At 43.7% G+C, this 13,239-nt stretch overlaps 2 protein-coding genes across 4 annotated transcripts in view; one reads left to right on the top strand and one right to left on the bottom strand.

Moving 5' to 3' along the window:
• Window positions 1-245: 245 nt before the first annotated feature.
• On the bottom strand, window positions 246-6,493 carry LOC139563223 (mitochondrial inner membrane m-AAA protease component paraplegin-like). Its single transcript, XM_071381638.1, has 17 exons — window positions 5,820-6,493; window positions 5,560-5,662; window positions 5,388-5,474; window positions 5,069-5,310; window positions 4,505-4,644; window positions 4,228-4,330; window positions 4,011-4,136; window positions 3,749-3,911; window positions 3,458-3,631; window positions 3,118-3,242; window positions 2,921-3,023; window positions 2,206-2,316; window positions 1,976-2,091; window positions 1,661-1,817; window positions 1,418-1,581; window positions 1,204-1,281; window positions 246-1,046 (listed from the first exon to the last, which is right to left on the bottom strand). Exons 1-17 carry the CDS (start codon window positions 6,033-6,035, stop codon window positions 822-824), a joined length of 2,433 nt encoding a protein of 810 aa, XP_071237739.1. The 5' UTR covers window positions 6,036-6,493; the 3' UTR covers window positions 246-821.
• Window positions 6,494-8,764: 2,271 nt separating this feature from the next.
• Window positions 8,765-13,239, top strand: part of LOC139563012 (ankyrin repeat domain-containing protein 11-like) — a 140,168-nt gene continuing 135,693 nt past the window's right edge. For 2 of the 3 annotated variants that reach the window (XM_071381243.1, XM_071381245.1), the window contains exon 1: window positions 8,773-9,214. The gene's annotated coding sequence lies outside the window, so the exon portion shown is untranslated. Of the gene's footprint in view, window positions 9,215-13,239 lie in introns of all 3 variants that reach the window. The other variant, XM_071381244.1, reaches the window with a different exon arrangement.

Below are 13,239 nucleotides of genomic sequence, written 5' to 3' on the forward strand. Positions count from 1 at the left end.
GACAGTTTTACTTCCAACATACGCAACATTCAAACTCCTGTGAGAACCAATGGTTTGGGTGTGACATTTGTTTTCTTGATTGACATGTATAAATTATTTACAATTGAGATTTTACATAATACATAAAAAAAATTCAAAGCAGTGGTCTCTCATATTACTATTCCTTTATAATACTCAAAAAAATAAAGGACAATTTCATATTGAAGTTTGGTAAACAGAATACAAGACGACGCTGGCAACTCCAGGACAGTTCAAATAAAGCTTTATTTAAACACCCCTGAGCATCACAGGGATTTTGGAGCGCAGTTTTACAACTCAAGGTAGGATTCTGCCCATAATACAATGAACTGCATATCCACTGCAGCAATGAACAACCTTTATTGGTATACCATTTATGCCATGTTAAGGCTGACCCAGACAAAGTTAATCAAACAGAAGCATCCTTGTAAGTGCCACTTTGACTATGGTTGAAATACTCTTCAAACCTAAAAAAAGGCCCATCAAATGTTCCCTCTAAGGAACTGAAAGAGGACCCTTGGTCCTAAAAGGTCTACAAGTTCACTGTTCCTCATCAATAACAGTCCTAATACTAACAGATACACCTCGTCTAGTTACACCTCACTCTGTAGTGAATGGATATTGATCAACAAACTGAACTGATATCCACCAGGAAAAGCAGGTGAGGTGGCACTTAACTGTTTATAGTGATTTGTATACTGGAAACGTGCAGCCGCACAGAGAGGCGCTCTGGTCCTCCTACATTATATTGCTGGAGGAGTGTGTGTACAGATTCCTGCAGAGGAGTGTTGAGACTGACCGGGTCATACAGGCCTCAGGTTCAGATGTTCATCATTATCCTCATCATCGTCCTTCCTACGAGGAGGTGGACGTGGCTCATCATCCTCCCCTGTGTCCTGCTTGTCCTTCTCCGCTTCGATCCAGCTCTGAGGGGCAATCATCTTCTTGGGCCCGTGGGGAGGGGGTCCCAGCAGAGCCTCGATGTCCTCATAGTTCACCACTTCCCGCTCCAGAAGAGCATTGGCCAACTGAAAATACACACAGAGAAAGACAGTTAGCCAATTGTGAATGCAAAGTTATGTTTGACAATGGAACACAATGCATAATGAGTGTTAAAAGATGGTAGCTACGTAGACACCACATCACACAAAAATATGACTAACAAATGTGGAATGAGGATCTCACCATTATCAGCTTGTCTCTGTTATCCAGAAGCAGTTTCTCGGTCTGTCTGTAGGCACGTGCTATCAACAGCTTAGCTTCCTGCAAGAACCAAAATGCAAGGCATACTTCACAAGGTTATCTCCAATGAACAGAACTACAGGTAAACTTACAACAGGGAAATCTACTACTTGTACTGTTTCGTCTCTAAAGTGTATTTGGGCAGGTGCAGACTTACGTGGTCCATCTGCTGCTGGAGGCCCTGACTGAAGGGCCTGCGTCCGACAGCCCCCTGCTCCACCGTCTCGGGGAAGGACACCTGACCCACACTGGAGGACATGCCATACTGCTTCACCATGGAGTAGGCCACACGAGTCACCTTCCGCAGGTCATCCTGGGCACCTAGCGCAGAGACCAACACGTCTCACACACTGAATGCTATAGGTGTGTGTATGTTGTGATGAATGGTCAGACTCCCTACCTGTGGTGACCTTGTTGAAGGTGATGGCCTCCGAGGCTCTTCCTCCTAGAGCCATACACATCCTCTCAAACAGCTGTTCTTTGGAGAACAGGTACTGGTCTCTGGGCAGGATCTGGGCAAAGCCGAGGGCAGCGTTGGTCCTGGGGGCAATGGACACCTGGCAAACAAGACAACCAGTGAATATATCACCTTTGTACAATATATGGCTATCTACCATGTTTTTGGTCCTGTTCAATTCTCCATAGTATTCAACAATATCGCATTGAGCAAAGACACACTGACAGTGGATAGACAGCTATGGACGTGGTGTGTCACCTTCATGAGTGCCTCTGTGTGCTCTAACAGCCATCCAACCAGGGCATGGCCAGACTCATGGAACGCTACAATCCTCTGCTCCTCTTTGGACAGGATCTTACTTTTCTTCACACTTCCTGGACACACAAATGGAGAAAGTCAATAAGGGACCCGAAATCAATCTCTACCACAACTTTGGCGGGCGAGTTCCATGGTGGCAGACATTCATAGACATCGTCGTGACCTCGTACCGGCTAGGACTCTCTCCACAGCGTACTCAAAGTTGAAGGTGTCGATGGACTTGTAGCCTTCCCTGGCAGCGTGCAGGGCTGCTTCGTTACAGATATTGGCAATGTCTGCCCCTGAGAGAGTAATACACAATCCCGTTAGTAAATCAGTGTATTCTGAAAACTGTGAGCCTATGTTCCGCGACAGTGTACAAGAAGGTGAATATAGTTGTTTTAGCGGGGTGCTATTTAAGCAAAAAGGCCCGAGGAGGTGTGGTATATGGCCAATATACCACGGCTAAGGGCTGTTCTTATGCACGATGCATCACGGAGAGCCTGGACGCAGCCCTTAGCCGTGGTATATTGGCCATATATCACAAACCGCAGAGGTGCCTTATTGCTATTATAAACTGGTTACCAACGTAATTAGAGCAGTAAAAATACATGTTTTGTCATACCTGAAGTATATGGTCTGATATACCATGGCTGTCAGCAAATCAGCATTCAGGGCTCGAACCACCCAGTTTATAATAGTCTATGTGTGTGTTTATTTTAATTTAAAAAAAATATGCCACCTTTATTTAACCAGGTAAGCCAGTTGAGAACAAGTTCTCATTTACAACTGTGACCTGGCCAAGATAAAGCAAAGCAGTGCGACAGAAAACAACAACACAGAGTTACACGTGGGAGAGTGTGTGGGAGAGACCCACTGAGTAACTTCAGCCATGTGTGTACATACCACTGAACCCTGGGGTGAGCTCTGCCAGACGCAGGGAATAGCTGCTGGGTGGGTGGGTGAGCTTGAGTATCTTCAGGTGCTGCTCGTAGATCTCCTTCCTCTCCTGAAATGCACAAGGAGAAGGAAACAGCTCATGCACACTTAATACGTTGGAGATCTTCTGGACATAGATTCTGTCAGAGGACAGGGCACTGTACCTGCAGAGTGGGGAAGTCAATAAATATGTGCCTGTCCAGTCTACCTGGTCTCATGAGAGCATTGTCCAAAATGTCCGCCCGGTTTGTGGAGGCCAGGACAATCACATGGTCAGTAGTGCCCATTCCTATTGGAGAATGATAATAAACAGTATATAAGTGCAAACAATGTTGTTGAATAGCCAAAAAAAGACATGAGATATGTATATTATGTCCACCCCCCAAAAATACTTAAACCTTCACATGTCAGTTATGATAAAGAGATTGATAACCGTGACGAAGTAGCGGGAAACTATTTGTGTAACCCTAATCTCGGTTAACTCAGAACAAACCCCCTCCTCACCATCCATCTCCACCAGCAGCTGATTGAGGGTCTGCTCTTCCTCGGTGTTCGAGAAGCCAGACATGTTATTGGAGCGCTTCTTTCCCACAGCATCAATCTCATCTATGTAGACGATGCAGGGGGCTCGGGCACGCGCCTCTTTGAACAGACTCCTCACCCTGGCAGCACCAAGACCTGCACTTAGACAAAATATACTTTATTGCTTTGACTTGTTGTCCACCTTGCAGTCTTCTTTGGACAACTTAACTGATTACTGACTTGACTTCCGATTGGAAGCAATGCCAATCTTACCCCCAATGACTTCCACAAACTCAGAGCCTGCCATCGCCAGGAAGGGCACCTGTGCCTCTGTGGCCACAGCCTTGGCCAGAAGAGTCTTTCCACAGCCTGGGGGCCCAAGCAGCAGGGAGCCCTTAGGGACTTTGGCCCCCAGCTTGAGGTACCTGTCTGGGCACTGCCAAGAGAGATCAGGGGTCAGTAAGACACTGATGTACCTGTTGACATTGCTAATAATCATCACACATATCACCTCTTTACAAATTTACCCTCTTACCTTCAAATAGTCAACAAACTCCTTCACCTCCATCTTTGCCTCGTGCATGCCCGCCACATCTTTGAAACTCACACCCTTTCCAGACTTGCCATCCACGATAGTGAACTTGGCCATTTTCAGCTGGTTCTGTCGAGCACATCACATATGAGCATGAGAAACACAACAAAATGGCTAAGACCATTAGCAAAGGAAAAACAGTTCAACAGCCCCTACTTACAAATGCACTGAAGCCGCCCTCTTTTCCACCCATGCCAGCCAGGCGGAAAATATACCACAGGATTGCCACCCCAATGGCAGCCATTCCAAGAGCATAAAGTGCACTGTGACAGAAACAGAGACAAAAACAGTATTGTACCAATGCCATGGAAACACACATTACATGTGATTGAGGTATAAACATATTACATGTTACCTAACTATGGCATGCATGTGATATTCAGTTTTGCATGATCACATCACAGATGCAAGTGTTGGTTGAGAGTCAGGGAACTAACTTTCCAAAGAAGCCAGTGCGCTTGTAGGAGACTGGTATCCTGTCCTTGGCGTCAATGTTCAGCTCCTCTTCTGCAGCTCTAAGCTTCTCCTCAAATTTGTCAATGTTGGCCACCTGCATACGGTACATCAGAGCCAGCCTCTGCACACAGACAGACGGAGGAAGCGTGTGAATGGGGGCATATTTCACTGAACATCATCTCGATACCTGTGCTTATAAATAGGTGACATGGCCATCACAACATTAAAGTATCAATTAATGTAATGTAATGTATCAACACTCTAAAAACTGAGGGGTATACTACAAAGTAGGATCAATGAGTTAGCCAGCTAACATTGATATGCAACCAGAAATAACTATTGATCTTCTGGTTCATTAAAAAGCTAAATTTAGATATGCGTTTTCATTTGTTTAATCAATTAGACCATGCCCATTTCAAGCTCATCTTTAAAAAAAAAAAAAAAATCTGAATACTTAGGCAAGTTAACTGGCTAACCCCTTGATTTTGCTTTGTAGTATACTGTACATCAGTGTCCAGATTCTAGAATGAGGAAATGGAACGTACAGGCCTTCCGAAGATGACTGCTCCTGGGTGGAGGTAGATTTCCACGATGTCGCTCTCCGGGACCACCTGCACACGAGACACCTCACCCTTGGCCAGCATCTCATTGACAAAGTCATTCCAGGAGATGTTTCCCCCGCTGGTATTGATGGAGTTGAGGAGGCTCATGATGAGGGCGATGATGAAGAGAGTGCGCAGACGTTCCCTGTACATCTGATCCTCTTGCTCCCGCCGCTTCTTCTCCTCTGAAAGACAACGGGGAATTAAGAGGGGCCGCGAACAACTCCTGTGTTTCTTACTGACCTGGAGGTTTCTTACTGACCTTCATCTTCCTCTGGATTTTTCCCCTTAGGTCCATCACTCTTCTTTTTATCTTGTTGGTTAGACTGAGTAATATAATTTGTGAAATCTGCAAAGGTAGATTACGAGTCAGTGCCATCAGACTGGGAAATATTAGACCATCTTCAAAATTAGTGGGTGGGGTGGCTGCTTACCTAAAACATTCCACAGGCCAACAGGGTTTCTCAACAAGCTGTTCTTGATCAGAAGTGTACGTATTGCTGTCAATCTGGGACTCATGGGTCTGTGTAGCAGTTGCTGGATAAAGAAGTGGTAACATAATATTAGACTAGGACCTTTTCCTGTTGCTCACAGTTACAGTAGCTTCAGTACATAAACAGAGGAGTGGCATGACCATTGTGATATTAATGACAGTCAGCTATTGTCATGGTGGAAACAAAGACAGGCAACTAACCTGAATGAGTCCAGGGTTGAGGCCATTATGTGGTTGAGTCACAAATGGACTTAGTGAGCCTGATAATCTTTTACAGTTCATACATGTCGATTGCTGCAGTTTGGCGAAATCGTTGTTTGGACGCTTGTTGACAAATTGACAGTTGTTGCGTCCCGACACGGTCCATATTATGGTCTTGTAATTTCTACAAGAACTGGCACGTCGCAGAGCTGCCATTACACTGAAAGCTAGGCTACCTAACGTTCGCACAGGTTAGATACAACCACAGTACAGCTGGCTAGCTAATAAAACTGACATGGTCACCATTAACAGTGCATTCACTACCTGGCTAGCAAACGTCAGTAATGACAATGGGCTTTCGATCTTGCGATTGCAGTAGTGGTCAGCGCAGTATTATATTATCAATTTTTTTTGTTATTCAACATGGCAAGTATAATAAAGATGGTTTGCTACATTAAAGACATATCACTCCTCACACTGATCCGTCCTCAGTATATGTACAACTGTCTCTGTATCTTATACGACAAGATTTCGTTCACAAATCCTTTGATATGCTCTGAAATGTAGATGTACCCATCATTCTGTTTTGGTAACGAGTTTGTATCATTACAGCAAGGTCAGTGAATTAAATGGGTCAAATTCCTTGTTCAGCTGACCACGAGAATAAATAAGCACATACATATCCTGACGCAATTAAAAAGTATTTGCTGAACCCCGAACTTTAACCCCAAGAGCTATAGTTCGTTTGACCAAAGAGCATTTATATATCTGAATTGAATATATATTCACGCCGAGATAGACATAACTTTCAATTTGCGGAAAATATATAATTTATTGTCATTAAATATATATATAGAAAAGGTATTACTGAACTCTTGTCTGATTACGTCACGACGTTGCTTCATGAGCGTTCTACCTGCGCAGGATTTTCACATCCAGCAAACACGTTTATTGAAATAAAAATGGCACATAGAATAGATGCTAACTGTCAGAAAAGACAAAAATAAACTTATTATTAACAATTTGCGCTGATAAATCATTGTATTTTACTGTATCTGCCTCTCGTGTATGTTAAATAAAGTCTATAAGGACTTCTCTGCTGTAGCCACCAAAGTAGCCACCAGAGGATTCATTGTGTTTATATTTTACTTTTAGCAGTAAAATCATGGTGAAACAGCTTGGAAAGTTTTGTTGTTTTCTTGTTCATAAAGGTTTGTGCATGACATTGTGATTGTAAAAGCTGCCCTGCCTAAGAAATACCAGATACAATCTGATAGCCTGGTAGACTAAGGTAATACCAAAAATGATATACTCGTGGTAGCCTAATACAAGGCTGAAGTGGAGGGTTTGAAAGCTTCCTCTGTGTCCACATCACTAAGGATCTTTCATGGTCTGAACACACCAACACAGTCATGAAGAGGTCACACAACAAAGCCTCTTCCCCCTCAGGAGGCTGAAAAGATTTAGCATGGGCCCTCAGATCCTCAAAAAGTTCCACAGCTGCACCATTGAGAGCATCTTGACTGGCTGCATCACTGCATGGTATGGCAACTGCTTGGCATCCGACCGCAAGGTGTTACAGAGGGTAGTGCGTGAGGCCCAGTACATCACTGGAGTCAAGCTCCCTGTCATCCAGGACCTCTATACTATGCAGTGTCAGAGGAAGGCCCTAAAAATGGTCAAAGACTCCAGCCACCCAAGTCATAGACGGTTCTCTCTGCTACCACACGGTAAGTGGTAACAATTAGTTAAATTGGTAACCAAATAGCGGTACCGATTAGTTAAATAGTTAACTACCCAGACTATCTGCATTTACCCTTTTTGCACAAACGTATTTTGACTCATCACATACACTGCTGCTATTGTTTATTATCTGTCACTTTATTTCTAGTTGTATGTACATATCTACCTCAATTAACTCGTACCCCTGCACATCAACTTATTGTGTATCTATTATTAATTGTATTATTATGTGTTTTACATGACTATTTACTATTATTTTTCTATTTTCTTTCTCTTTGTATTTTTGGGAAGGGCCCGTAAGTAAGCAAGCATTTCACTTTTAGTCCACACCTGTTGTTTACAAAGTATGTCACAAAAACAAAACAAAAATACCTCCTAAAAGCATGCAGTACAACGTGTATGTCCTTTTAATATTGTAGAGGACCTAAAAACAAATTATGCTCTGAAAGAGTCAAAATAAAGGCTCACCCCATCACCGTGACGAACATTTAAATAAGCCAATGAGAAAACAGATTCAGGATATTTATTTTTTCTCTTAACCAATGATAGCTCTTCTTACATTTCCGTGCATGTCATGTTGCCGCCCAGCAGAGGCCGCTATTCAATCGGTGCAATCGATATGCATTACCAAACAACCCAAACCCGTCTGACTTTCAAAGTGTGCAGAGATCATCAACAACAACAACAATGTTATGACATTGAGACATTGAAATCATGTATTGATGATTGCACTGAGAAAAAGTGTTTTGGAAGTGAAATAGGATATTCAGACCTGTCCTACTTGTGATCTGGACATTTGGGTCATACTAGGCTGCTAGTTATCTGTAAAGGTGCTATGGTTCAACTGACATCATGAGTAGGAGGAGTATGATAAGATTTAAGTATGCAATAATATGTTTGTTCACGTGAATAATAATACGATCACGCTGGGCGAGGTCAATCAAGTGCACCCAGCCTTCGTACTCCATTTCCTTTGCTTTTCTCCCAACTGTATAATGGAGATGGGTCCCCAAACATGGAAACTGAAGTACTCGGTCAACCATGTTCGCGCCTTCAGATTATTGTGTCAATGTAGATTTAGTACATTGATTTGATCCATAATGGCGCCAGTTTCATCGGTGCACAAATAGTACCCGCCCACATTCAAGAGCCAATCACAATCAGTGTTTCATTTGGCATCTTTCTCTTTCCTTCAGCCCCATATCGAAGCCAAAGCCGTCTGGAAACAGTTTGCAAGGGGTAGTTAAAGAAGATTAAGCCGAAACAAAATATCGTTTTTAGCTACTTTAAATTGACCTCTCAAGGTTCCAGTTTTGATTACTGGGCATACAAATCTTCATTTCAGACCATGGTCACAAAATAAAAATTGTACAAGGACGTTTTCGAGAAGATTTTAAGCTGTATGTGTCGATTGTTGGTGTTCAGGAATTAGCAAGCTAGTTAGCACTAGCCTAGAAATATTAGCTAGCTAACTAGCCTAGCTTGCTAACGTTAGCTTCAAGTAGTCTGATTTTCAACTGAGATGTTTGCAGTATTTCTTGGATGTCTACGGACGGCAGATTGCTGAACCAGAGGGCCTCAAATGGGAAAAACAAGCATCGGACAGGAATATCAGGGATAAGCTTGTCGACGTAACTCAGATTCTGTTGAAGGTAAGACGCAATAACATTAGTTGGCTAGCTAACTGTGTTTGTTAATGAACTAAATATACTAGCTAGTTATACCGTTAGCCATAGCTGTCTAGCTAAGTAGATAACATGGCTTCATGCTCGAGTCGAAGAAATGTGTTATGAAGCTAGCTGACCCCCCACCCCTCCCCCCAGTTCAGCATTCTAACTGCGTAACAGTACGCGTTTAACTAGCAAGATGACAAGTAATAAGGGCTTAATCTAGGCGAAACCCGTGGCATACTAGCCAACTAGCCTGCGAGTAGTTTGTTGACCTACAGATCCTGTTGATGTTATAGCTAGATATTTCGTTGCATAGGTAGTTGGGATATACTCTCAAATGTATTTGAAACGCTTCAGTGCCATTCATGTAATAGCCTACACTTCTCTTCAGGCGATTTATCTATTTTGTTGTTTATAAAAAGAATAACGCCATGTGTTCAAGGGATGTTCTATCACTGCCAGTGACGTTATTTCATACAACTCATCTGCTTATTTCTTTTTGGGAAAAATACACCGAGATGTGTAATGCAGTGGTGAGATCAGCTAAGACTTGCCTCATAATAAATTAACGTTAGTGCTCTCCAAAGTTGCTGGATTTCTCCAAAGTTGTTCCTCGATTTGGCAATGTGTTTGTGTTTGTTTTCCTAGTCGACTCATGGTCCATGGATCCAGTTTTTGTCATTTGATTAGATTTTTTTTTACTTCTAATGTATTAACACAGTTACTGTGAAATGTGTCATTTACTCTTTCCTAACAAGAATATCATTATGATTGTCATCAAAGTAATGCAGTGTTTTTTAATTAATTCATATATTAGTCCCAATACCATTGCTTGACAGGCTCTATCATTTGAGTGGCTGTGGAATGGTATGCAAATTAAGTCAACAAGAAGTCATAACAGTAAGGCTTTGATTTCTGGTTGTGGGAGAGCATGAAAAGACGGGCAAGATTCCTAACAGACGACTACTGTACTTGGAGTAGACTGTGGTTGATAACGTTTTGGTGCAGTATCAGTTCTGTTGAAAACACTGCAGTGGAGCTGCTGGCTGTATTTTCTTACAGAGCTCTTCAGCTTGTTGGGCGTTCACGTTGAAATTCATTGCAGCAATGCATGTAATCCCCCACCACCTTTGTCAAGACGTTGCAAGTGCCAATTTCATGTCTCTTAGTTTCTGTAGTTATTTTGCAACTTCTTCCCTCTTCATTTTTGATGTAAATACAACTTGGCTCTGTTGGATGTATTAAATCAATAAGTAGCCCTAGTACCCTGGTACAACACACATTACGCCATGTATACGCTTGGTACACTCCCAGTGTTAGTTTCAGCTTTAGGGTGAGGGTTTGGAGAACTTTATAGCCTAGATGGAGATTTTCACCACAGTGTCCTGTTGTAGTGTGTAAGCCTGAGACAGGAAATTGTGTCCTGCCTGGGTCAGTGAGGTCAGGAGCTGTGTTGGGAGCTGGAATTTCCTGTTCAAGGCAGCCAATCTGTGCCATCCGGTGTGCCTTGTCTTCAGCTGCCTAAGTGAGCCTCTTTTACTCAGGTCCAGAGACTGTGGTTCCTGTTGTGTCCTGGCCCAAGTCTCCTGAGTTTTAGCCTATGTGTGGTCATGGCAGTGCCACTATTTGACATGGTCACTCTGTGCCCTCTCCTGCCTACACAGTGTGTAACGTAACACCTTCAGCACTGCCGAGCAGGCTAATAACAGGGCAGAAATATAAATCCCAGTGGGGAACATTGAGTGTCCCTTCACAATGCCTCTCTGGCAGTCTGGATTGGACGGCCTTGCTCAGTTTGGCATGTTATGTCTTGTGTAGAGGAGAGTGGCAGGGCTTCCGCAAGTCTGTACATCCTCCATCTTGCAGCCCTCTACTGTGTTTACGTTGCTGCTCTGTGCGACTATCTAAACCTGCAGTGCAGGAAAGACACAGCATAACATCAGTACTGCGACTATCTGTGGTTCGTCCCACCACATCCTCTCTACGCTTTTGCCCTGAGGTCAGTGTGCAGTAGCTGCATTGCCCCCACACTTACTGTGGTATGCAGGGCTCAGAGACTGCTCACCTAAAGATTAACAATGTTTATACCCAGGCAACCGTTTCCATTGGATTGAGTCATTGCTCTGACAAGGTGTTGGATCTTGAATCACAATGTTGTTTTATTTTTGTTTACTCTGGTTCCAGGCCACATGTTTGAATGTGGGAATGAACATTTTGTGTTATGAGCTGATGAGAAACCCAGTCGTTTAGCTGGCCCCACCAGTACCGTGGACAGCTTTAGGGTATAGCCAGTGTTCCACATTGGCCAGCCAGTGTTCCAGAAGCTTATGTGTCCATAGAATGCTGCTAGCATTCGCTTTTGCATTTTGTTGATGCTACATTCTGGGTCCACCGTAATGACTGTGCCTGACATAAGCAGCACTATGGTGCGTGTTGTTGAGGTAACCTACTTTTTCTAGTTGAACTGGGGAAAGAAAAATACATTGTGTGTAGGCACAGGGAGAATACAGCTCAAAGTCCTCACACGGTCTGGTTCCTTCCTACCAAACTCTCCCCCAGTGCTGAGTGTTGGTCTTTCAGTAAACAAGGATGTCTACTCCTGCTTCTCTTGTGTTCACTTTTTTTCTTTGCAGTGTAAATCTTTTATAGCCTTCGCCCAACTAGCGCAATCTCTCTGGACCGTCAAATGCCATTTAAACCCCTTTGAAATTGCTTCCCCTCCCTCCACACACACACACACACGCGCAAAAGATAACATGGCTGTGTCCCATTCTCCCTGCTCTGCTCCATGGACAGGGAAGCCTCATTTGGAGTTTGGATAGTCCTGTGTCTGATGCATCCTCTCCTGGTCACAGGTTTTACTCACATCTTCCACTGCAGCACTTTTGATAATATTTCTTCCCTGACTCTTATAGATCAAAGGGAACGGGTCTCGCATCCTCTTGTTTGCTGCATTTTTAAAACAACTTTTAACAGTTTTGTTTTTGTTCTTTTGATAAGGGCACACTTGAAGTGGAACATTTTGTTATTGCTTTTAGGTGAGAAGCACACTGTTATTGTTTCCCAAACATTGTCATGAAGCAAACGCTTCAATGATGGGCTTTTACTTCCTTGTTTACAGATGGATACTGTTGTATTTTTGTGTATTTCCTCCCAAAAGGTCCAGCACTTTATGTTCAATAAGTTGTTTGCGTGTGAGAGAGCTGGTACTGTGTCGAGTGTGGGGGAGGCTTCAGCTTTGCTAACGTGGGCAGATGTGAGCTGGGGGGGGGGGTGTAAAGCTGAAGACAACAGTTGGTGTTTTGATCGGAAGTGCTGAGCACTGCGTGATGTATTATCCATACGTGGCACTGAGAATGTCCTTTGGTAGTTGGCCTGGCCGGCCAGTTCTTCAGTCGCTGCCTGTGAGCCCCTGAAAGAGGAGTGCTCTGACGTGTCTTCTGCTGCTCTGTCCTGTCTGGGTGGAGAGAGACCAAGCTCAGCTCACATGGAAACGCTTGCCTTGTCTCAATCACTCCTCCTCACTCTTAAATGTTTCATACTCTCTTTTTTTCCTCTCCCTCTCAGCTGCTCAAGTTCTAAGTGATCAGGGTTTTATCCAGCGTTTGAAATGCCTCTCGATCACGAAAAAACATGCTTGGGAGGAGGACTGCCATTTTAGAAATGGGTTTAAGCTACTGGCTAGAGTTGTGCCAGAGAATTAGAGCAGTAGCCAGCTGAGTTTACTCTGGGTTGTTGTGGGCTTGTATCTCCCCTGTCCTTGTGGTAATGGGGTGGGTGGGGGAGTGTGGCCTGGCTGAATCTCAATCACTGGGGCCTTCAGCTCTGCTGTCCTTTTGATGGGGCAGCTGCAGCCATTCAATCGGTCCATTTACATTGAAATGCAGCGACAGGAAGGGGGAGGGGGACGTGGGGCAGTGCGTGACAGAAAAGCATACCTAACCAAAGACCAAAGAGGACGTCCACCACTGGGCTATGACACTTTGTTTTCACCAGCCGTGGTGCCA

The sequence above is a fragment of the Salvelinus alpinus genome, chromosome 33 (genome assembly GCF_045679555.1).
Source record: "Salvelinus alpinus chromosome 33, SLU_Salpinus.1, whole genome shotgun sequence".
Classification (NCBI taxonomy): domain Eukaryota; kingdom Metazoa; phylum Chordata; class Actinopteri; order Salmoniformes; family Salmonidae; genus Salvelinus; species Salvelinus alpinus.